The sequence below is a fragment of the Gobio gobio genome (genome assembly GCF_949357685.1).
Source record: "Gobio gobio genome assembly, chromosome: 17".
In the NCBI taxonomy this organism is placed as follows: Eukaryota; Metazoa; Chordata; class Actinopteri; order Cypriniformes; family Gobionidae; genus Gobio; species Gobio gobio.
In genome coordinates, this window is record NC_137110.1 from 21,820,211 (window position 1) to 21,846,978 (window position 26,768).

Sequence of the window (26,768 nt, forward strand, 5' to 3'; positions counted from 1 at the left end):
GAATCTTCATTGACTGCCAGTACTAAATCAGTTCAATGTGAAGATTGTCTTAAACAGGATTTCCATGTAGTAGAGCTGACGCAGGGAATGCTAAATTGTGTCTGCCTGAAGACAAAGCCTTTGGCCAAGTAATCCAAGTGTGGTTTTAATAGATGAGTGTTAAGGAAGCTACATTTGAAACTGTAGCTTGCCAAGCTATAAGCTACTCATAATTTGAAGTAATAACATTAGATTACTGGTCATGCTAAACTGTTACAAAACCAGTAAACTAGACTGAAAAATGCTAGCAAAAAGAAGCTAACTACAATGAAATGGAACCGTGTAGCATAAAAAAATTCTACACCATTACTTGAACTGGAAAGGCTACACTGTTTTTGAAAACGCTAAGCTACTGCAAAATGCTAACAAAAAGAAGCTAACTACAATTAATGAAAATGGAACAAGTGAAAAATGCAAGTAACAGTGTAGCATTAAAAAATTCTACATCGTTACTTGTTGGAAAAAGTAGCGTTGTACTGAATAGGATACAAAAGGATTTTTATAAATGCTGAGCTCCACTGCAAAATGCTAACAAAAAGAAGCTAACTCAAACGAAGCAGGACAGTGTACAAGTAACAGTGTAGCATAAAAAAAGAAGCTTTTTTTGTGGAAAAAAGCTGAGGTAATTTTATGCTCCCTAATAATGTAGTTAAATTAGTAGTGTTACTACTTTTAGTTGCTCTCTAACACTGCAACCTACTAGTTTCTGTCAGATATCACCTGCTACAGTTTTATTGCCAATCTTACAATTGATTGGCATCAGCAGTCATTGTGCTCAGACACTTAGACAAAGCCACTTGGTTGGTTGTTTCGCTGGCAGTCAGCTCAAGGACTTGGCACAGGTCACATATACTGGCACAAGAGCTGTACTTCCCTCTTTAGTCTTACACAGAGTTCCCAGACCTCCACCAGAGATGGTGTGATATAATATAATTGCTTCAGAGCTCTTCAACCTCATTTACCACTTGTAATTTAAGGAGTTATATGGTAAGTTGCAGTAATATATGAAATTACATTTAAATGCAACGATTGTACCTTTAGACATAACATAGCTAACTATATTTTGTATTTTAGCACAACCTTCTGGAAATCTTTCTCCCTGATATGTTCTCTGGTCTCTCTTGTTGTACTTCACTTTATAAGCTCCTACTGTAGGAGTACACATTGTTGTAACTGTCAAGGAAAAGTCTATGCTTTTGACATTGTTGATCATGTAGGGTCCATTTCAACTTATTTTGTCACATATTTTTGACTATTTCACTATTTCTTGACAGGAATTAAGGCATTTCCACTAAGCATGAAAGCTTCTTAGTAGAAAGGATGTTAAGGAACAAATCTTCACAGCCATTCCCAGAGTGGAAGTTATTTTACACGTGCAGGTGCAGTGATGTTTACCGTTCATTTAGTAAACACTCTATTATTCTGCATGACTGCTGGTGTATTTCCATAACAATGGAAAAAAACGGGCCTCCACCATCCTTTTAACCAAATGAGTTGGCTAGGTTTAAGTGTTTGTTAGTCATAACGTGTCGAAGCAACGTGACTGGGCACTGTGCTTGACTGCAAGTGAAGGAACACAGCAAAAACATTATCGTTACAGAATCTCAGTTAACTCTTCATGCAACCAAAACAAAGTGGATTTTTGAAGAGGTCTTCAGATAGCGTGAAATTTACATTCCACTGTTGAGTGCTTCCTTGGTCTTCTCCAGGGAAATCTCAGTCTGAGTTACCTCATACTTCTGCTTTATGTTGTTTATGATTCTATTTTTTTAAAATTGTAGGATGTTTAATTCAGTGTGCAAGCTGTGTTTTAGTTATGACATGATTGAACACATGTTTGCATGATTGACACTGGCTGAAGGTAACATTCAATTTGCTGAATCACTGGCATGTTTAGAAATGTTGCTTCATTTCAGCCAGGGGAAAAGAGCTGTAATCTTTAGCTTGTGAAATACCAATAAATACATAATTCTTCATACTTCTCTTCATCTACTACATCTCTTCATCATACTTCTACATTTTCAAAAGATTGCTCTGGTTTTCCCATGTAGCCTTAAATTGTAATAATATAATATAATATATAATATAAAATTATGTCTTGAAATACTGTTTTCACTATTGATACAACAAGAAATGTTTCTTGATCACTAATTCAGCATATTAAAATAATTTCTAAAGGATCGTGTGACACTGGAGGCTGGAGTAATGATGTTGGAAATTCAGCTTTGCAATCAGAGGAATAAATTACATTTTAAAATATATTAAATACAAAACGGTTATTTTAAACTGTAATATTATTTTATAATATTACTGTCGTATGGCATGTTTGATCAAATAAATGCAGACTTGGTGAGCAATAGAAAAAAAATTACCCCAAAGTTTTGAACAGCAGTGTATAGACAATATTATAATACATATGATATCCCGGTATTAGTAAGTAGTACTAAGAGATACTATAACATAATCTCGATTGTGGCATTTGAGAAAATAGTCATGTCAAAGATTAACATAGCATATTATACGTGTTTTGATAAATAATTTGTTTTGAAAGTTATAAAAGCTCTATACATTTTTGCATGAGCAGTTTATTTAGTTTCATTCACAAAGAACTGAATGCAGTCCCATCAATCATATATGTATGTTTGCGTAGTAGAAAAATGCATTAATGCATGTTATGACAGTGAGTCTAGAGGCAGACTTGGCAACCTTATTTACTCCATGTTCAACAACTAAATGGGCAGAGCCTTTGGGTAATAGTTTTCACTGTGCTGGCCAAGCATGGGTTGCTACAAGCTATATATCAGCCAACAAAATATTTGCCTTTCTTCCAGTACTGTATTTTTATTCTTTCAGGAGTTATATTGAAGTATAATCAACAATAATTGCCTTGCCTATAATCAAAAGGTGTTTTGTTTAGAACGAATGATGTTGAATCAATTCAAACAGCAAAGGAAAAACAAAACAAAAAAAATTGTTTTACGGGCAACTTTTTCTGGATATCCTAATGCCAACAGAATAAATTATCTGATTAACTGAAACATTATTAAATCATTTGTGTTTATTTAGGCTGTGGTAAAGAATAGTCAGTTATTTGATGACGTAATTTACCTGCTGCTTAAAGTGCCCAACTGAGTATTTCTCTCAAGATTATGTCCGGAGGTTATTGCTATTTTATTTATGTGTTCAGTATTTTTTTCAGGAACCTCAAGATCTGATCTGGCTATACATTTAGCCATCTGTCTTCAGATTTGTTAATGAATGTTCTCAGATTAAGATCACTAACCCCATGATTTAGGGGATCACGTTGGGGTCATTGTAGCTGTGTGGATCATTACAGCGAGTTTAAGATTATTGCTTGTGCTCTGTGATCTCTTCTAACAGTGTGATGGCTCGACGAACTGATTGTTAAGCATTAATCCCTGTCTAAGTAAATCTGCCATGTTACCTCTGGCAGTGATATATTAGAATTAAAAAACCAGACAGATTTATCTTAGTTTCTCTTGTTTTTTTCCTCTTTATCCCCTGCTGAATACCAGTAGGAACTGGACTCTGCCTCGCTTAATGTTCTTTCTCTGAAGTTGCAGATGTTTATGAGTTATGTTTATGATGGAAATGCTCTTGTTTGTGATGGGTGCTGTGATAATACAGCCATTTGGAGGCTGATGTAGACTTGATAGTTTTCTCCCCTTGACCCTTTGATGACATTAGTGATTCACTATGCTGTAATGGGTAATGTTATTCAAATTCATGCATTTCATTGTATCATTTATTCATTGTATCATCATTATTATTCATTTAGAATGTCAAGTCTGCTCTTTTCTGAAAAATGAAGGATGAACATTTCAGTCTGTTCATCGCATATAGCTATCATGTGACTCAGCACACAAGTCATACATACTTTTATGATGCTTTTTTAAGCTTGACAGTAGAGCCCTGCATGAGATTGTTATCTAAATCCCACTCATGCCCGCTTCCGCTGAATTTCTGACCATTACCGCCTGCTCCTTCAACGTATGTGTTTTTCTCCCACCCGCATCCGCAATGTTTATATCCACTCCCGCCCTCACCCGCAAAGTCGTAAACATTCTGTCACAGGTTGTAGAGATTGTGAAAAATGTACTCAAACTTTAAGGCCATAGGCAGAGGGTGAACCAACTCACAAACCCCATAATTTAATAATATGATTTGAAGCATACTGTATGCGTTATTTGGCATAGCAGCCAATTCGAATAATAAATAACAATTGCCTTACCTAATGCAGAAATACAAAAGGTTTATTTAATTTCTGAATGGATTATAGATCGTCTGGAAAGCGTGCAAAGGCCGATCTCTTTATAATCATTAAAAAGCTGTCCCTCATCTCAATTCATCACAATCTCACAAAGTTGCGCTTTAATTGATGAAGCTGACTGCACAATTAATCTCTTATTTAGCCTACATAATGTCTACACCTTGTTTGCTTTAAGTTAACTTATTACAAGAGGATTAGCGAGACCACAGGAATTAGCACTGGACAAAAACTGGCCATTGCATTCAAGAAATCAACAGATATGTTTGTGATTGGCTATATTGCTCAACACTGCAAAAACATGTTGTAAATAGAAACCTTTGACGCTCTCAAGATCGCAAACAACATTTATTTTTCTTTATTTATTTTTCTTTGTTGTACACCAAATCCTTAGCCTGGATGCCAGCCGAACTTAACCTGCCCACAACATTTGAGGTCGGGCAGTTCGGTCTGGACTTGATCCGTTGTGGAGCAACTATGCCCGAACAAGAGCTGTTTTGACCAATAAAATTGTCAGGGCGGGCTTTATACGATGATGGAAAGATGATAAACAGTAACGTAAGCATTCACGTCACCAAAGAGCTTGGGTTGAATTTGTTCTAATCCTAAACGGAGAACTTGTTCGTATATGCATTCACCTTTACTATTTCTCTCAAAAATGATGATCGTGTTGATAAGTACTCTGTGTATCCTTAAATTCTTTTTTAAAACACCGGCAAAGATCGTTTACACTCATCTTCTTCTACTTCTTCCAGCGTGCTTGCACAGGGTTGCCAAGTTTTCACAACAAAACCCGCCCAATTGCTACTCAAAACAAGCCCAATAGCTTTCCGGGGGGGGTTTCCGAAAAAAATGGCATTTGGAGGGTAAAACCTGTAGGGTTTTTTGGCAGGGTTGCCTGCTAAAATTCGCATTCCTGGGTCTAAATATCATACAATTGGGGTTGCTTCAACCCGCGGACATGGAAAAACAGCCCGCGGGAAAACCGCAGACTTGGCAACACAGTGCAGTTGAGTTCTGTTGACATTTGACAACTAACGTTATGCGTCGCTCCGTTGCTCTGATTGGTTGTAGGCCTATCCAATTGAGGTCTTTCCTGGTTCAGTTGAAACACGCCCCATAATCACAGCCCCACGGAGCAGTATCAGACTCATATTCTGACTAGAGTGGAGTATGACAACGTCATGCTATCAAATCCCAGAACCCCTACTATATTTTTTGACCGCCCACTCCAACCCTCAGCAAAGATAAAACAGTCGAGATTTGCGTTGGTTCCCGCAGGATTCTAATCCCAATGCGGCCCTCTACTTGACCGTCCCCGAAACTCCTTTCATTCAATGGAAGAGAGCAGCATCTTAATTTGAGTTCCAAAAAGAAAAGGTCATTCCGATAAATGATGACAGAATTTTCATTTTGAAGGATTTTCCCTTCACCCGATCTGTCGCACAACTCAATCATGTGCCTTCTGGTTTCCCAAAACGCCTCTGTCTTCTAAAACACTCTTTTGTCTCATCGTTTACTTTGTCTTAGCGATGAGCACAGGCCGTTCTTCTCCTGACCCAGTTTCCCCTGTGGTGGACGTTTTTCCTCCGGGGGGGTTGGGAATTCAAGCAGAGTCTGTCTTTTGAGTATGTGCAGTCATTTAGCTGCTTCTGTGTGGATGAGAGTTTATGAGTGTGTGTGTGTGTGTGTGTTGGTCTTTTGAGCACTTGGCGTACAGTGAAGCCACCTGGACCCAAGGAAGAGAGTAGGCTATTTGGTCCACATTTTGTGCTCGAAACTAATGGACTTTTTAGGTAAAATACATGATAAGGGCCCTTGGCTCTTTGTTAATTTGTGCACTGTTTGCAATATGTACAGGGCACAGTCCATTATGCATTTTTTTCTACAGTGCAATTTCAAGTACATATATGGGTGCTTTAAATGAGTATCTCACCTCTCAACACTTTTCTTGTGTGGTAAATTGTCAATACAATTTATTTACAATGAATACTATTATGGAGTTCTCTCTGAGAAGCTGGCAAAATTACGCAGGTACTGTTAAACATTTTGCTATTTACTGATTCAGTCCTTAGTTGTTAATTGTTATGTGGTGATGTTTGTTGATTGCCATCATTATTGAGGTTTGTGTGTTGTATGTGGAGGACAATGTGTGTCTGGATAAAACTATTGCAGGCAAAGATTGCAGAATTCACTTCATACTGTATACATTCATAAAGGACTAACAAATAAACCCTTGTTGCTAATCAATAATTTCCATTCAGAAATTTCCTGTTTTGTTTTTCCAGTGCACTTTATGTGACGTCATTTGTACTTTGCGATCCGGACACAAGTTCTTTGCGATGAAGTATTGTCATGTCTCTAGCATTTACAGTTTCTGTTGGGTAAAAAAAGCCTTGGCGAGCTCTTAAAAACATTTCTTGGCCATAATAGCAGAAAGAAGAACACTATTATCTTGCTACACTCATGTCATAGATGAATACCAGCTCTGTGGCACCTACAGTCTCGCCAACATTTTCTCTGACAATTAAGCTTTGTTGCTTTTAACCACTACTGTTTTTTTTCCTGTAGTCTCTAAAGCCCTAAATACCATCTATCTTTATTTTCACATCGTCTTCACTTTTCCTGTTTGCTTAAGTGGTGTCCCTGGATGGTTGGTGCTGTCGTTTTCTCTGGCCTTCATGAGTTAGCTCCTGGTAATCACGTTACCACTTCCGTCATCATGCTTGCATACGGAAGTTATTATTTTCATAGCCATTAATTAGTGTTATGCTGTCTTTAGAAATCACTGTTGTCAAAAAAAGGACTCAAACCATCTCATGGGGGATAGCTCATGTGGAATGTGTAACCACGCTGGGGTTTGTGTGTACGCAGAGACCGTAATCTGCTTTAGCAGCTAGCTCAAATGCATCATGAATTGTGCTGATATACTGTAGTTGCTTCTGTGTTTGCCAGTATGTGGATTTAGGTGAAATTGTGATATGCCGGTTCAGATTTAAAGCTTGAAAGTGCTTGATCCATGTGAACCAAAGATGACGCAGCAGTGCTTTTTAAAAGCTACTCTTTTGTCTCTTTTTGTAGCATGTTTTGGGAAGAACATGATGAGTGATATGGTGTATATATACCAAAGTGTTATGTCACTATCATTTGTGACCATGGACCACAAAACCAGTCATAAGGGTACATTTATTTTAAATTCAGCCTACATCATCTGGTAGCTAAATAAATAAGCTTTCCATTGGTAGAATAGGACAATGCCGAGATACAACTATTTGAATATCTGGAATCTGAAGGCGCAAAAAAATCTAAATATTGAGAAAATATTCCTCAGTCCTTAGCAACGCATATTTACGGTAGGAAATTTACAAAATATCTTCATGGAACATGATATTTACTTAATATCCTAATGATCCTAACGATAATTTTGACCCATACAATGTATTGTTGGCTATTGCCACAAATATACCCGTGCGACTTATGACTGGTTTTGTGGTCCAGGGTCACATTTGATCTCATGATTGTACCATGGTACCTCTGCAGTTCTTTTTTGTAATGGTGGGCTCTGTTTTATCAAATTTTGTAAATCTTGATTTTTGGCCTGAACGAACAGCCTTCCACCAACTATTATATACCAAATCTCTTAAGTGTTTTGTTCATAGCAAAACAGTTATTTTCTGCCTAAAATACTATAAAACAACCTAACCACTTATTACATAAAATATTGAATCTGTTTCAAGGGTTCTTTGAATATAAACATATTATTAATCTATCCACTAGGGGTGTAATGGTACACATATAATTCGTACCGAACTGTTTCGGTACAGGGCTTTCGGGAACCGTTCCGAATGCAATCTTTAACAGTTAACAGTAGGCTTGTTTTAAAGCATACTTCAATCTGAGTTCCCACACGAACATATTAAGGATTCTGTCCATTTTATCATGAAATTCAAACGATAAATGCAGTTTTGACGCTCTTTAATGTGACGCAGAAGTACAAATCAGCCTTAACTGAAACTTATCATATGTTGTGTAATCGCTCAATCAGTGTTTCAACCGCGGAAAGACGTCAATAAAACAGCTTGCAAACAATGTCACATAGCATTACATTTACCTCAGGTAGTCATTCAGTCTCCACAACTGGTTAGTTCATTAGAGAGATGAACTCTTTCGCTAAATATATGCACAATATGACAGACACTGTGTATAAATTATAATATTTCAACAACAAATTGGATTGAATTGAACAACAATGTAATTTGAGTGTTGATTATTATATCTAAAAAATAAATAGCAACTGAATTTAGTCTAAAAGTTTGGGCTCTGTTGTTAACCTTTAATATTATAGTAATGTGCAAGTAAGGTCTCCCTATATAGTTTACAGCATTATCTTTAAGAAACTTTTAGTTATAATTGAATTCATTTAAGGACAGACACAATTTTTTCAGTAAACCACTGTTTAATAAAAAAATGTAAAAAGTAATTTTGTAAAACTGCTCTACCGAGCCTGTACCGAACCGTGACTTCAAAACCGAGGTACGTACCGAACCATCAGTTTTGTGTACCGTTACACCCCTAATATCCACCGTGAAAGGCAGAACTGCTGGATTGCTTCTGTAGCATTATAAAGACCCACAACCAGACTCTACCAGAAGAGCCTAATTAGGTAATTGACCACTTAATACAATCATACTGCTAAATACAAAAATCTAAGCATTTTCATTCATTTCAAAATTGTTCTACAAGGGACAAATTATTTGAAACCGAGTTGACACTTGACAGAATGTTAAGTTGTACAAAGAAATAATAACCATGTCCTTAACTAATAGCCTTATAATGTATGCACTTCACTTATGTATGTGTGTGTTAATTTATAACACATTACTACCATACATTACTGTTATTTTTCTTTTTCTTTTTTTACAATTAGAAAAAAATCAAGCAGCAGGTCATTTAGATATTTTCTTTTTTTTAACGAGATTTTATAAACAAGACACAAACATAATAAAAAGCTCATTCAACATTCAGATGTTAAAAAGACCTGTCCATTTTTAAATCTTGCCTTAACCTGTTTAATTCCCCTTACAGAGCAGATCTGTGAATGGAACTGTCAATTTGTTTTCACATCAATCTCCAACACTTAACCTCTGGAGATTTGTATGTTTAATATTTAGTATATTTAGTATATTTAATTACGTGCTCAGACAGCAAAACACTGTCAAGCTTTTGAGTCATCACTTTACGGCTAGTTCAAGTGCACAAAGTAGGACAGCTAGTTTCCTGGTGTTAAATTTTGTGTTTGTCTTTTTGTAGCACACTTCACTAAACGTCTTCTGCAATATGAACTCCCTTTACATTTGCTCTTTACTTATGTTGACTGACTTGTTTTTAATCAGACAAAAGGAACAGTTACTTTGAAGAAATGTATCAAGAAAACATAAATGTGGAAAGGCAATGTCTGGGAATTTCTCCAATGATAAACAGATTCTCTTCTCTTCTCGCTCTCAGCCAGACGGCAGCATTTGAGCCTGTGGATGTGTTAGGAAATATTTTGTAAAGATCAATAATGTCATCCGCCATGTTGGAGCTCCCTGCCGCTGCAGAGGCTTAACTGGATCGAAGCCTGACTCAGATTCCTGCAGGCCCAATAGCTGTGAGGTGGACATGCCCCTGCTGCACAATCATGTCCACATGACTTTATGGGTATTTATTGTAAATTGGGCTGTGTAAATTATAGGGAGACTGTGATGCATTTTACTCCAGAAAATATTTATCATTGTGGGGTTATTTTTGCGAGAACTTTAATATGACACAAATAATAAATAGATTATTGTCCTGATAACACAATATTTAAATTCATAATATAGTTAAACCTTGCTTTATCATGATTTTTTTGGATGAACAAGTGAACAAAAGAAAAAAAACTCATATGTTAGTCATTTTAATTTGGAGGACAGAATTCACAAAAAATTTCTAATTTATAGTCAATAGCTATGTTTCCATTTAAAGTTGCTCATTTTAACTTGTGCTCAAATTTGGAATATCACATAAAACATTTGCAAATAAACCAGCGTTTCCATCCCATGTGTTCAAGAGAACAAAATTGTCACTTCCTGGGAAATTGCCGCAAAATACATGTAATGAAAATAGAAGTTGCTGCAATCAGGGAAGCCACAGTTGCTATTTGTTCCTACATAAGACACAATGCAATAAACGCTGTAATGTTATCCTTGCGTTTGGATGCCTGGTGTGAAACGCTTCTGTGAGGTAATTTTACCAAATCATTTTGGCTCAGGCATTTCAGAATGATCAAACCAACATTTGAGATGCTGTGAAATATAAATTGGTCTGCTAGTTAGTCCAGTTATCATATCAGACAAAGCCTGTTGAAGCAAGTTGCACATTGAGGGATGAACTATGATGGAAACACATTTACTAAACACAAATGTGTTTCTATCGTAGTTTATGTTCATGCCTTCTTATCTCATAAAAAATTTGTCTTCCTCAAGTGAGCGCATATGTTTTATATGCACACTTTTAGAATTTATGCGCATCTTGGCATTTCTATCCAGCGTTTATTCAATGTGATATCCCAAAATGCGCATAAAATAGGTGAAACTGAAGTTTTGACCAACTACATTGGGAAATTTGTAAGCACAACAGAATATCGGGGGGGAATCTTTTTTTTTCCGATTTATTTCTAGAATGAAGCTCTTGTCAAAATTCTAACTCTTAAAGGAGATCTATGCCAATCTATGTTTTTATTTTATTTTTTCAGTTTGTGAATTTGCTAAATGCAAATACTTTTATATTGGTGATGCTGAAGTCAAATTTGAATCAGCAGTCAACAGTGTGATTCAATAATGGATTCAGTTCATTGTTCAATCTGAAATGTCATAGAATGTTCAAACGGCTCATGTCCAAAGTCCTGTTCTTTACAAACATCCACCCATCTACATTCATACGCAGGCACACAGATACACACACCTACAGTTACAGCACATTTGTAAATTCATCTGTTGCCATGTGTCTGTGTCTCTGAGGCTGTACTGTGTTTTTGTGACTTTTTGAGCCCTATCAAATCAGACCACTAACAGATATTTCTGCGCACCACAGGATTGAAAAAACGCACCAGGAAGGCCTTTGGGATACGGAAGAAAGAAAAGGACACTGACTCTACGTAAGTTTCACTAATTTATATACCAGTATTAACCCTGTAAAGCCTACTTATCATATTTGATACGTAAATTTCTAAGGCCTCTAAGGGTGTGTTCACACTTGGCATGTTTGGTTCGAAAACGAACCCTGGTGCGATTGCTCTGTAAGTGCGGTTCATTTGGGCGGTAGTGGCTCAGTGGTTCATGTAGGTTGTCTACAAAACGGAAGGTTGATGGTTTAATCCCCGGTTCCACCTGACCAAGTGTCGAGGTGTCCATGAGCAAGACACCTAACCCCAGCTGCTCCCGACGAGCTGGATGGCGCCTTGCATGGCTGAAACCGGCGTTGGTGTATGAAAGAGTGTATGAATGGGTGAATGTGAGGCAATGTGTAAAGCGCTTTGGATGGCCATGGGCCTGTTGAAAGCGCTATATAAATGCAGTCCATTTACCATTTTAATAAGGGTGTATTCACACCAGGAAAGTCTGCTAGTTCAGACCAAACACAATGTTGATTTTTTTAGCAAGTGAACCATAATTTGTAAACAAAACCACACATGTGCTAAGGTTATCCATTCATTGGACAGAAACGAACCCTATCTCATCTTAAACGAACCCTACCAGAGTTAGTTTGGAATCAGACCGAGACCACCTCTTCAGCTGGGTCTCGGTACAGTTGCTTGGTACGAGTGCGATTGTTGGATTCACAACTGCCCAAAAGATCCGCACCAAAGGTGGAAATGAACTTGAGTTCGATTCAATCGAGCCAAACAAGACAGGTGTGAATACACCCTTATTGTGAACGCTGCCATCTGAACCCTGGGGCGCACCAAACAAGTGGACCAAGACCGCTGAAAAAATGAGTCTCGGTCTGCTTCCAAACAAAATCTGGAGGGGTTTGAATGATATATGAACGCAACATTGACCAAAGACATGTAAACGAACCAAAAACAGGAAGATGAGACCCTAAAAAGGAGACGCATACCTGTTTTTTTCTCATCATAGTCATGATGTTGCATCTCCACGGATCAGATCTTTTGTGTGTGTGACGGAGGGATTCCTGTCACTGTTTTCACACATTTTATAAACTCTTCACGAGTTTTCAGCTGGTCAAAATATAATCATATGCAGGCTACGCATATACAAGGAGCACATTCATCCCAGCACACAGCAGTGATTTGGATGTTCGATGAGTTCCGTCTCAAAATAGGAAATACGTCATAAAAGCCGACCAATTAGGTTGTGAACGTATCCCTATGCCTTTAAGTTTGGTGATCTAAATGGCAATCTGAACGAAAAAAGCGGACCAGGACTAAATGGGGTTTTTTTGGGGATCCGGACCAAACGAACCAAGTGAACTGAACTGCAAGTGTGAAAACACCCTAAATTATCAACATGATCAAAACTTTGCTGAAATACCTGTTGTACACAATCTACATGCCTTCTGTCATCTGATTGATAGTTTATACTCTAGTCTTTTTAGTATCATTCTAGAAATCAATCTTTTACCAGGTCATGCTAAAAGTCTTTTTGCTTTAACAATTTTTATAAAGTAAACACAAGAATGGCTTTATTGTTAGTAATATTTCAAGATAAACACTTTTTGGACTGAAGCATCCACTCATTCTGGGCCTCTAAATAAAATTGAATAAAAGTTTTCTTTTTTTTCCATAAGTATGAACTCCATATTTTCCTATATCATACTATACGAGTAATAAAAGCCTAATGTATCAAATATGATACTCAACAAAAAACACATATGCCAACTTTTTTTGCTAAAGATTTTGTCTAAAGGTTCATTAAATTATAAAATTTGTATACCATTATAGACTATTTTTCCATATTTCAGGCTTTACAGGGTTAATTAACTTATAGTAATAGCTGTGCTTCCAAAGGCAGGCTGATGGAGTTCTCTCACAAACTCATTAACAATGGAGCATTTGCTGCTTGCATGCTTCGAGTCCCTGTCCCCTGCTTCAGGGTGTGAAAAGGCTGTAGATGAATAGATGATGTCTGTTTTGAGAGTGTGTCTGTTTGAGAACCAACACACAGGTGTTTATGTGCCTCAGAGCGAAGCCTGGCTAATTGCTTCAGTGCTTGAGTTGAAAAAAGAGGGGCTTGCATGTTAAGTGGGCATTAAAGACCTCTTTGTCTCTCTCTTTGTCTCTTTCTTTTGTGTTTTCTGTTTTTAGGGGGTCACCAGACAGAGATGGTGGAGTAAGTACCTCTTAACTTGCAGCATCATTTCAAGAGCCACATTTACTATTATTTGTATTTTGGAATTTGAATCAATGTTTGTTTGGGGATGCCAAAGTTGATGCATTACCATATGCAATTAATTAAATATGCTTATACAACATGTGTATTCAATTCATTCTGTTCTTTGTGAATTCTGAGAACTGAGTGATTTAAATATTCTGAGCTAATTGAAGCTAATTAAAGCAGCAAGGCAAGCATACACGCGCAGAATAGCCTAGCAGACCACCCGTTTATCAGTAAATGATGACAAAAGACCTTTTATAGGTAATTTACAGTAACTATAAAATAATACTTGATGGGATTTAACAAAAATAGTTATTTGCAGTGTTTGTATAGTAAAATGTAATTATCATCAAAGATCAACTAGGGAAATATTTAGCACAGTGGTTCATTAAAATGTTAATGCAAAAACTGTTAGTTCTGTCAGGACCACTATCGTCAAAGATGATTGATTGACTATTAGCATACAGTTTGGATTGGCGTTTTTGTTCTGTTCTGGGCTCCCTGTGCATCCATGCCGCCTAGCATGGATAAGAGCAGGGAGAGCAGCATTAACCCCCCTTAGAGTAAAAAGAACTGAACCAACATAATGTATTGCAGATATCATTAATGTCGATATTAAATGTAATTTATAATTCGTGAATTTAGTCTGATTCAAGGGGAATCAGAATACCAAATCCTGACTGGACAGGAGGAGCTGGGGATGGAGGAGGGTAAATGAGCTCTGGAGAACGTGATAGCTGCTGATAGTACTGAAGGAACTTATGCTGTGTATAGAAGTCATATTCCTATAGGTAGACATGATCAGCTGACAGTCAGCTGATGCGAGCTTGACTAACGTGACCTGCCAGGACCGACGCTAATATTGATTGTCATTTGATATTTGAATAGATTGACAGCCCTAGTTTAATACATCAGATAATCAGTATAAATGTTTTTTTTTTTTTTTTCATGTGAATTCAAGATTTGAAATAGTGTAAAATAATTCAAATGTCGTCTGTATTTTCTTTATTATGGATGACCCTGGCACAGGAACCGCAAGAGACTGAATCGGTACTGAATATAGAGACAGAATAGTAATTTAGCTAGAAGTGAATACTCATTAAGCACCTGTAGATTCCCCAGCAGTACCCCTATAGGCCAAATATCATTTGATCTAAATATCAGTGAATCTGAGTGATGTTACTAAAGTTGTGTTTTGATTCGATCAGCCACAGAAAAAGACCAATGGGGCTCCAAATGGCTTCTGCGGGGAGATTGATTGGGACAGATATGTAAGTACATCTTTCAACAGCCTGATGATAGTTCAAGCCTATCACATTAATGGCTATTTAATTTAAACTATTAAATAGTACTGCTTCTGTGATAAAATCTCACTTCAGTTCTTTTCTTTTGCAGAACTCGCCTGAGGTAGATGATGAAGGATATAGCATCAGGCCAGAAGAGGAAGAGGGAGATATCCTTTAATCGAGCCATAAATTATTGATACAATTTTTAATAATTACATTTTACCAATAAACAATGATAATTGCATTATTCAATTCTTAAGAAATAAAATGCATCCAGTGTTGTAATCATCTGATCCCTTAACATCCCTCCACCAGCCCCCAAAGAGAAGACTCACTTTTTCTCCTCCAGTGAGTCTGAAGAAGAGGAGGACCACCGCAAAAAATTTAAGATCAAAATCAAACCCCTGCCAGCAGACTCCAACTTTGCAGCTCCCTCGGTAGATGAATTAAAAGCCTCCATAGGCAACTTAGCTCTGTCTCCCTCGCCTCTGGTGAGTCCAGCCAATGTTACCCATGCATTCCAAGTTTATTATGTCATTTCTTGTCACTTTTTCTTCCTTAAACTTAACCCTCATGTTATGTTCGAATTCTGCAGTGGGTAAAATTTGACCCCAGTTCAATACAATTCAACTAAATTAACACTATTACAAAAAACGCATGAATTCGGTGCAAACAATTAACTTTTTAATATCAATATTTTTCACACATTACAAAGAATAAATATCAGAATTTATTATTAATAAAAATGTTTTTAACCACTATTTTTAAGATAGTGGGACGTTTGCCATTACACATTTATAACAATAATATTCTTAGTCTAAACCTAAGGTAATCTGGATGAACTACGTACCATTTGAAAGCATTCAGACTCTAGTTTTCATATTTTGGGACTGATTTTCAAAAGAAATGATTGCCCAGTAGTTAGATAGCAAAATAGCGTTGATTTGTGCAAAGTGCTGAACTGTAACGCAGTTGTTTTTATGTGGGTTTTAGAGGTTGAATTTAAATCAAATATTAACATTACTGCCCAAACCACTTCTGAATCGGATGTCTACTTCATAAATATAATGAAAATTATGGAAATATGGTTCAGATGGTTCAGATCATTCAAACCATATATAGAAGTAGCTAATGTTTACCATTTGTAGCTGACAAAATATATTTCCGTTTTGGAATAAGTGGAGAATAGCTCATTTTTACCTTCACAGGGTAGTAAGAAATCAAGATAACAAAATATAACCCAGAACATAGGTTAACCGGCATTTCAATCAACTCAAAAATTTAAATGGGTCAAATTGACCCACAACGTAACGTGAGGGTTAACATAGCAGATAATATTGTGCCATACATTTTTTTGAATTTAATTACCTTGAACGAAACTGAAAATCATTATCAAATCAAAATATATTCAATAATATTAGCAATTTTATTTTGCTACTTCTATAACATAAAAAAAAAACCATTACATATTAGATCAATTTTAGAACAGATTCAGTGACTTTGCTCTGCGTCAAGGATCAGCTACATTTCCATCATGAAATGTGGATGCTGCAGCAAATTTTGTGTCTAGTGGTTTGGAGGAGAATAAAATCAAATGCGCTTTTTTACCCCGGTGCACTTTTAGCCTTATTGTACTCTATATTATGTTGATAAATTTAGTATTCCATGGTACGTCTATGAATCTATACTTTTTCTAATTATTATTATTATTAGCTATCATATTGATGCAATGTGAGTAAGGTCATGATCACACCTACTTTTTCTGGTTCATGTTCAGTAACTCTTTGAGAGTTTGAGAGACACTTAGTGTTTCTGTCAGTAAGGAGAGGAACTGCGTGTTGCACTGATGCAGATTTAATGTGTATTGTATAAGGATACTCATGAAAAGGAGGAAGTGCTTTAGGTTCTGTATTAACCTTGTCAACTCAATTTTATAGTCACATTATGACAAAAGCCAAACTTGGCTTACAGTAGAAATGTCTTTTTTTGTGGAGCCTTACTTGTAGATGTGTGGTAATATGAGGCTATCAACTGTGGAGGCTGGTTCTGGAGAGAGCAGCGTGAGCAGTTTAGATGGAGCTGACTGCCATTTTAATAGTCCAAAAACGCCTACCTGCCATTTCACAAAAAAACATTTTTGAGTTTCGGCAATCCATGTAGCTGCATCTTGTTAGTTAAATCTGCTTTAAAGTCCCCCTGTAGTGAATAATTTTATCCCTTAAAACGTATCACCAAAATTACATATTTAAAATATGTATTTATGCCTTAAAATAACTTGAATGTAACTCTTCACCATTGCTTCATTTACGCGGTCCCATGCATATGCAAATGAGCCCCGCCTCCACTCACTCCCACCAGCTCAGAGATCCACTCGTTAAACTTTACTGTAGTAAATGCTGCACGATGACAAGTGGAAATACTGGTTTAATTCAGCCATAAAAGTGATTCACAAGAAGAAGTGGAAGAGTGAATTATACAGGCTTGTATACATGTCGATGTATCAGAGTGGTAATGCGTTTTATGTATCGCTCTCTACAACGTCCTACACATAACGGTAATTATATGATTAGCCTTTTGCTTGACTATGTTATCAAACAGCTAATAATGTGTTGCTAATGTTACACAAACCATGTCCCCATTCGCCATGGAGAAAGGCATACAGTTCATCATAACAAAATAATATACATCATATACATAATTCACCTGCTATATTGCTAAATGTACCCAATTTTTCATATCAACAGAAAAATATACTAGGATAACATGGCTTCTCTTGAGACTCCCCTGCTTCAGAGCGGTCATAGTTAATGATATGCTAAAGCTCGCCCACACCTTGAAGTGATTGGTTACAAAGTAGTTTGTGACTACTTTGAAACACTGGCGGTGTCAAACCGTTTTTTTTGTTGTTGTTTTTTTCAATCCAGTTTTAAGGAGAATATACTCAGCAATGGTGTTGACTTATGCATTTGCACATGTTGGTGTACCTTTGTGTGCCCTACACACAGCATTCAGGAGATGAATATGTCTGTGTGGAGAGCACCTGTCTAATCATTCTTCATTGGCTCAAAACAGACTTATCTTGCAAAACAGTATTACAATTAGCAATATATTAACATCTATGTTATAAAATATTTAAATAAATGCTATTCTTTTGAACGTTCTATTTATCAATGAATCCTGGGAAAAACATTTTGTTAATGGTTTCCACAAAAAAACTGAGAAGCACAGTATTTTTAACGTTGAAAATAATAAGAAATGTTTCATCAATCAGCATATTAGAATGATTTCTGAATAATCATGTGACACTGAAGACTGGAGTAATGGCTGCTGATAATACAACTTTGCCATCCAGGAAATAAATGAGTTTGTTATTTTAAATTGCAATAATATTGCACAATATAACTGTTTTACTGTATTTCAGATCAAATAAATTCAGCCTTGGGGAGCATAAGAGAAAAACATTTAAAAAATGTTACCAACCCCAAACTTTTTAATGGTAGTGTACATTGGAAGTACAATGATACTTTTGGTACTTTTTACGTTACTGTTAGTGAATTCAGTTTACAATTTTAATAAATCTTCTGTAGCCCTTCTGAATACCATATGGATGACTAGCTTTTGCTGATAACATTTTCCAAAGCATCCATCAGATAATTTGATATCCATTAACTCACAAGCGAGAATTTGCTGCGAACATCTGGTTCAAATGGTGTGTGCGGTTACAGAAGATTTCACAAAGATTATCTCTCCAAACTGAAGTATTGACTTTTGAAAACTTTTTTTGTAGGTGAAGTCATCTAAAGTCTGTCTGACAGAGGTCATTCAGATGAGATATGGTGTAGATGAGTCTTATCTGACTCAGAGTGTGTTGTTATCTGGAGTCAGAGGGAGTAGGAGTTTCAGGCGGAGTCTCTCAGAGTGTCACTCTGTTCTCTCTCAATAATTCAGCTTGGAAACAGGGCACAATGACTCCGCTGCATAGTGCGGCAGGCCTACTGACAGAGGGCAGGCATCCCGGCCAGAACGTGTCACATGAAGAACTGGCATGCTAAATTATTCACACGCACAGATACATGTAACTCCATCAATGAGCTTTCAAAACCTTTTTTGTGTCTTGTCAATCAGTCTCACTCAGATCTACAACACAGGAGCGTCTACCGGGCCTTTTCTTGTTCTGCCTTGTTCCTGAAATTAATTGGCACTCAGATTGGTATTTAGCTGTCACAAAGTAATTATCTTTTCTGGGGTTTTCATTAGCTCTTATTCCCAAAGTTAAATTTGAATCTGCACATCTACGAATTCCTCTCTCAGTTTGCTTAATGAATGCTAAACCACGTTCAAACCTTGAGCAGTTTTCTGAATGTTTTCAAATATGGATGGGCGTATCGATATGAAGTATCGATATATCGAAAAGTATTGATACTCAAAAAAAAAATTTGTTTTTTTAAAAATATTATTTTATGCATACAATACGAATAACCTGCGTTACCAAATAATTGTGTTGTATACAACTTTTTTCCTGCTCATCTGAACCATGATCTGAACGCACGCAAATGCTGCAAGACACAACCAATCAATCACACAGAGAGCGTTCGCTCACTGATGACACTGCATTCAAACAGAGCTGCATTTCCCAAAACTATCATAAGAAACCATTGATGCTTTTGAAAAGCAGCCCAGAACAATGCTCATCAGAAGACAGAAAAACATAAAGTGTTTGAGTTATTTCACAATAAAGAAAATGAAATTGTTACCTACATAGTGCAATTACACTGTTCTATTCTAAACTAATGTTAATATAAATCATACACTATCAGAAAAAAAGGTTGCATTTTTTGGGTGCAACGTCCTGTCACTTGTGAAAGTGAACCATGGTTTATTTTTTACAACAGTCAGTGACCATAGTTCAACTAGTATTTGAAGATTCCCGTGGTTACTACTACAAGTAGTTTTTCATTTATATATATTTTTTAAATTTTACAAGTAAAAAATTGTTAATGTGTAAACAAAAATATAGCAATTAAGGCATATTGAATGTTAAAATACCTTTCAAATATAATGTTAAGTGAGTATCTTTACCCATTTTACTCTTAGTAATTTGAATAATTTAAAAGTTCAGTTTAGAAGTATTGTATCGCCCATCCCTATTTTCAAACAGGTGACACCCTCTATCTGCTGTTGGTTGGTTGAACAAACACATAATTCACCCCACCCCAAAGTTCACACCATTGGTTGATTGGTTGAGACAGTGTTGTTGCATTTGTTGGGCTGAACAGAAGGCTCAAGCATACAGAGTTTTGAAAGCACCACAAAGATATATTTTCCATCCAACGTCACATGACTTTTATGATAAGCATAGGAATACACTAATGTTCAAAAGTTCAGGGTCGAAAAGATTGTTAAATGTTTGAAAGTCTCTTATATTGTCTCTTAAATATTGTTTAATATTACTACAAATGTTTTTTTTTTACTCTTTTCTATTTTAATATATTTTAAAATGTAATGTGTTCCTGTGATGGCAAAGCTGAATCATCAGTCCATTGTTACCTTCAGTGTCACATGACTCTTCAGAATCCATTCTAATATCTGATTTGCTGCCCAAGAAACAGTTCTTCTGCTTAATATATATATTCTCAGGATTCTTTGATGAATACAAAGTTCAAAAGAACAGCATTTATTTGAAATAGAAATCTTCTGTAATAAATGTAAAAGTCTACTGTTTTGATCAGTTTAATGCATCATTGATGAATAATAATTTCTTTTAAAAACTTTCTAGTGACCCTAAGCTTTTGAACAGTAGTGTATATTCAGTAAATATCAACAACAACAAAAACTTTATGCACATTTTGAAAATTATATTTGTTATATACCAACATTTGCATAAAATATGTGTAACTAAACTCTACCAATGGTTAATTTTTTAGAAAAATCATCCTAGAAATGGCTACTTGTACTATATTCGTATTTTAACATCAAAAAATGACGTGCTTTAAGCAGACTTATTATGACCTCAGTGACTGAAATCTACTTTGTCCAGTATTGGAACGCCTGGCATTCCTTACTCATGAATTAAACATCAGTCACATGCCCGTCCTCTGCCATGGCAACCTGTGCGTATGTGTGTAACCATGGTGATGGATTAGATGAATACTCAACTCAACAGAAAAGTGTGAGCAAAGGTTGAACAACAGAAACCATACAATAGTGATCGTGCTCTCTGTCATTTCAACAGAGGAGAGTGATAATTCATACATCTTGTTGTATTCTCTACTATACTTCAATTGAGTAGTCAGAGCAGAGATATTGCATCCAGCCAGCCATCCGGAATGTAGGGAGAGATGAATGTATCGGTGGTGGACAGTTACAGTCGAGAACAGAGAACAAAGGCATGGGGGTTCTTAATATAGCACACCTCTCGGCCAGGTGCTGGGTTCCAGCTGGTATTCATGTTTTATTGATAAGCTTTGCTTCTTTATTAAGCCTCTTGTATATGGGCAGTCATACAACAAGAGTTAATAAAGCTACACATGGGAAACACTGTTTGCTCAGAGCCTGTTTGATCATTCCACAGTCTTAATTCCAAGTTGTGTGGCAGAACGTTGACATGTAGCAAGCAACATTTTTTAAAGAAATAGTTCACCCAAACTAATTAAAATGTTGCCATTTATTAATCCTAAACTCATTAGAAACCCATATGACTTTTCTTTTATGGAGTCCATGAGAAGAAATATTTTAGAATGTCCAGAGTGCTTTTTCATTATGGAGATTGGAGCTGTGAAGTGTGATGCTCCAAAAATAATTTAACAAATACCATAAAAAGGAGCCCCTTGTATGCTAATTTATACATTTTCTGAAGGTGTTCAATAGTTTTTTTTATCAGGGAAAACAAAATAGTTGCCAATCTTAAAATTGGAAGCTTTTTCCATTTCCAAGTGTCATTCAGTGCCTTATTATGCATCATGTCTATACTGTACACATTTATTATTTTTGCATAAAACAAATAACAAAAAAAAAAAAATCTGGGAAATGCTTTAATATAAGCTACTGTTCAAAAGTGTGGGCTAAGTAATATGTATCAGGGTTTCATCAAATATTAAGCAGACTGTTTTCAACATAATAATAAGACATGTTTCTTGAGCAAAAAAAGAAAGAAAACTGGAGTAAGGGCTACTGAAAATTCAGCTTTACTGTCACAGGAAGGATTTACAGTTTAAAAAATGTTAAAATAGAAAGTAGTTATTTTAATTTGTAATAATATTTTACAATATTACAGTTTTTACTGTATTTTAATCAAATAAATGCAGTCAGCTGTCTTTTTACTCGCATCTGACACAAATCAAAATCTGTTGCACACATGTAAACACAAAAATTTGCTTGATATCCGTTTTTTTTTTTTTTTTGTGGTTTTTTGCATCTGTTCTAAGCCACTTCCAAATGTGGTTTTAAATCAGATACAAATCTGGATATCTTACCTATGTCTAAACACGTTTATCAGATTCTCTTTGGAATTCCAAGCCAACACAAGGGTGACACGTTTGGCCACAAAGATAGCTTTTTAATGTTGCATTATGAAGCAGACATTCCTGTATGTGCTTGCACTAAAACTTAGATATAAAATTGCACACAAACATAGAAGCATTCAGTAGCATAGATCTGTGATTTTTTTTTTAAATAAAACCTATTAGCTTTGCTACTGAAAGCATATTATATGCTATTTCTCAGCAATGAGGAGACAACTTCGCTGTTTTTGAAAATAAACTAACAAGCTTCACTATTACATACAGACGCACTCACAATCTCTCACTCTTTAATTCCTGCAAATTCATTAAAATAAATGAAATCTTACCACGCTAAAATAACAAATGAAAATCAGCGTTATTTATCAGTCTATATCTGTTCAGTGAGATTTTGCACTACAGACATCCATGACAGCTTTTAATTTATCCATGCTGCCAATGAATCATGGCCACTCTCTGTGAATTATAAAATCACAGGGTCAACCACATTGCATAGTAGGGATTTATGGAAACACACATAGTATAAAATACCAGTCGATCTGTGCATTAAGATTTGCCGTGTCTTTCAAAATGTTCAAAATCTTATGGACCCCAAACTTTTGAATGGTAGTGAATATTATGTCTTCCATGGAAATATGAAAATCAAATATGAGTTTGGAACCACATGAGTAATTGAAAATAGAATTTAAATTTTTCGGTGAAATATTTCTTTAAAGGGTACATAACACACAATTTCTGCCAGTCTCATGTTAATTTTGAGTACCTATAGAGTAGTATTGCATCCTTCAGATCTCCAAAGAGTCTTTAGTTTTATCAGATTTATAAAAGATAGATACGCTGTACCGATTATTTCCGAAAACAGCCAAACTTGTGCAGGCGTGCACCAGGGGAGGAGATAAAGAGACACAAGCACACACACACGCACAAAATACATCATGGCATTATCCCTGGATAACTTTCGATTCACTATACATTTACGTGCCGATTACCAACAAAACACAGACATTTGATGCAGTTTCACTCACCGCCGTCATTTTCGACTCGTGACAGGGAACAAAAAAACACTTTATTTGGGAAGCTGAACAAGGTTTTCTTTCCCTCACAACCAAAAACACACTTCTATAGTGACATTGTTGATTTCATTGTTGATTTTGTGATTTTAATTTGGCCTAAAAACAAAATGACAGCGCTGCTGTGCTCAGAAGTGCCCATACAAGCAATTCCGCCCTTTTTGAAGTCATACACGGTCATACTCGAAAAAAACTTTCAGAAACGTCTTTGAATCCTGAAGGAGTGTATTTGGCATAGAAATACTCCATCATACGTTCAACTTGTTTTTTGTTTTTTTTTTGGCCATGTTTAGCATGAGAATCCAACTCGTTAACAGTGTAAATAAGTTAGAATGCATAAAATAGCATTAGACCCCCCCCCCCCCCCCTTAATGTGCTTATTAAATGGTTGATTTTTCACATTCACTCAAGCTATGAGTAAAGTCATTGAGGTCACTCATTGAGATCTTGATCTGTTGCCACGTTTGACTGATCTCCTTATTAGTTGAGAAATATTATGTGCTGGAGGCGATATCTGTGGTTGACAGAAAAATTGACAGTGGGTTTGCACAGTGTTGCATCATACTGTAATCTGTACATTTCTGCCTTGTCATTCCTCTCAAATTCACTCATTATCAGCACTATACTAATGTAGATAATGCTCTCTTTTCTTCTGTCTCTCTACCTGCCTGTATTTCTATTTCTATCTGTCCTTACTCTCATGCTGGCTGATATAGAGGAATAGTCCGGTAAGCTGTTTATACTTTGTCATCCTCTTTTAGAGTGGCATCTCCTAACATTTATCTCTTGGCTTGGTGAATCTGCATGCTTGGTGTTTAATATTAAGAAATAATCTAGGGTCGGTTTGCGTGTTTATGGATAAACTGTTGGATACTGAAACAGGTAATAGACTGTAGAAATGTGTAGAGACTATTATATGCTGCATATACAGCATACAAAATAAACCAAATTTAAATTAAGTTTGATGGGTCTGTGTAGTTTGTACTTTATAGTTTCACCATGAGACTGAGAATTGCTCATTATTGATGAAAGATAGAAAATGTAATTTTGCATCTGGTGTTTATGCATGTTTCACTTCAACACTTTTGTACTGTTTATTTTTTGAATGAGTGGGCCGCCAGCCTTAGTCATCAGACCAGCTCTTATATTGAAGCATTTGGTTGCATGCCAGTCTTTGTGCTTGTCCACTCTTGGCTCTGATTGGTGGTGACCATTGCCTACAGCCTATAGGATTAGACTTTGTTACTGGTACATCATCCTAATCTCTCAGAACTGAACTCAGAGCCCTTGTTCCTGGGCATAATCCAACAATTATGGAGGGAGAACAAGGAAAAAAGAAATATAATGAGGTTAAATTGGCGTGAACAAGAATAGATGTACAAGGAAAATGAACTTTATTCTCTTTTCATTTCTATTTTAACTGTACATTTGGCCCAGGAGTACTACGTATGACCATAACATTTTTATGGAGCAAAAGGAGATTTATTAGTGAGCAGTACATCTTTTCTATGCTTTTAGATTTTCTGAAGACTTAACAGTGCTGAGACAAGCAACACAGCACAGGTGCAACGTTGGCAATACGTGCACAAATGCCATTTTTAAGAATTGCTGAAATCTGGAAATGTGACTTGTGAAGCGAGTATTTCCAGATTATTTATAATGGTGCTAAAGTAAGATCAGTTCAAAGATCAACTTTATTGGGATTTGTTTGTTACTCTTACAGTTGCTAAAGAACAGTTCACCCAAAAATGACAATTGTCAACATTCACCCTCATGCTATTCATATTCCAAAACAAAAGGCATAACGTTTAACCGAAGCTTTTAAGCTTCAAAAAGGACCATAAATATCACAAAAGTGCTTGATATAACTATATTCCGCTTGAAATGCGTTATATTTCATATCTTCTCGAGCTATATTATAATTTTAATGTAATTAACAGATCAAAATTTAAGTCATTCACTCCTTACTTGTCACTGCCTTCATTGGGTCAAAAAAGTATTAAATCACATCATAAAGGTGAATGTAGAGTCTAATTCACACCCTGCAGTTCAGGAACAGAGCATGCTTTTGATCGAAGTCTGTATTACTGATTTATCACTTTCTGACCAGGTGTCTCTTCTCTCTTCCTTTTTGCTGGTCACAGAGACGTAGCCCGGTAAGTGCCTTTTTCTATTATTTTTCTGTTCACCAGTGTTTGAACCGCTTTATGACTTGAAGCAGTCATACAGAGGCAAACTTTTGCATTTTGAAGATACCTATCATTTTAATTAACTATAAGCAAAATGATTCATGTTTAAAGAGACTTAATACGATATGATGATGTTCATAGAAAGATGCAAAGGTCAGGACCAGTACAAATTATTATTTACATTTATATAATTTATTAATTATTTATTACAGGTCTATTAACTGCTACTTATTACAGACATCACTTTTTTAAAAGCTAAAATTAGCACTCTTATTCACTTTTTCTCCCTCATCTGGTCTAAATAAAAGCCCATGTGAATAGAAATACTGCTTACTTTTATGCTATTAATCCATTACACCAAAAAATGCTTACTTTGGAAATCAAGCAAATACCCTTTTTAATCATTTGTAGACTGGGTGCCGTAGAGCCTTGCATAAGCTATTTAAGGAGTTCTTCTTCTAATAAAGAATGCCATTTTAACTTAAAGGAAAAACAAATGCTGTCGTCTATTCGAAATCCACATCCAACATGGAGAACCTGATGTAATCGCATTCATGACAGTGTTATTTATTACTAATGTATCAGTGAGTCAGATAAGATTGTTCATCACCCGAGTCAATCATTGGAATTTTCTGTCAGCTGTAGAATGCATTATGAAACAGCAGTTTACAGGGTATCAAGCCACTATCTCGGTCTGAATTTGACTTACCATTCCCTTGATTAAATTTACCCACAATGCACTCTTTTCAGCTGATGAGCGATATGGTGTTATGAGCTTTTAGTCTTATGAATGTTTTGGCCTTCTGTCTGTTTCAGGGGCTGGCAAAAAGAAACCCCAGTAAGTACACTTTATTATTTATTCTTGGGTTTATTAATCTGTTGTCTATGTCTATTCAAATCGGACAATAAAGAGTTGTCTGGAATTAAATTGTCTTGTGAATAAAGAAGTGTGCTTGCATTTGT

The 26,768-nt window shown here is 36.0% G+C and overlaps 1 protein-coding gene across 4 annotated transcripts in view; it reads left to right on the forward strand.

Annotated features, from left to right (window-relative positions):
- Window positions 1–26,768, forward strand: part of sgip1a (SH3GL interacting endocytic adaptor 1a) — a 92,472-nt gene that overhangs the window by 35,692 nt on the left and 30,012 nt on the right. For 3 of the 4 annotated variants that reach the window (XM_079841237.1, XM_079841239.1, XM_079841240.1), the window contains 8 exons: window positions 11,441–11,504; window positions 13,674–13,698; window positions 14,952–15,014; window positions 15,139–15,196; window positions 15,342–15,520; window positions 24,333–24,344; window positions 25,761–25,772; window positions 26,622–26,643. In XM_079841237.1, the coding sequence (XP_079697363.1) occupies window positions 11,441–11,504; window positions 13,674–13,698; window positions 14,952–15,014; window positions 15,139–15,196; window positions 15,342–15,520; window positions 24,333–24,344; window positions 25,761–25,772; window positions 26,622–26,643 (435 nt within the window). Of the gene's footprint in view, window positions 1–11,440; window positions 11,505–13,673; window positions 13,699–14,951; window positions 15,015–15,138; window positions 15,197–15,341; window positions 15,536–24,332; window positions 24,345–25,760; window positions 25,773–26,621; window positions 26,644–26,768 lie in introns of all 4 variants that reach the window. The other variant, XM_079841238.1, reaches the window with a different exon arrangement.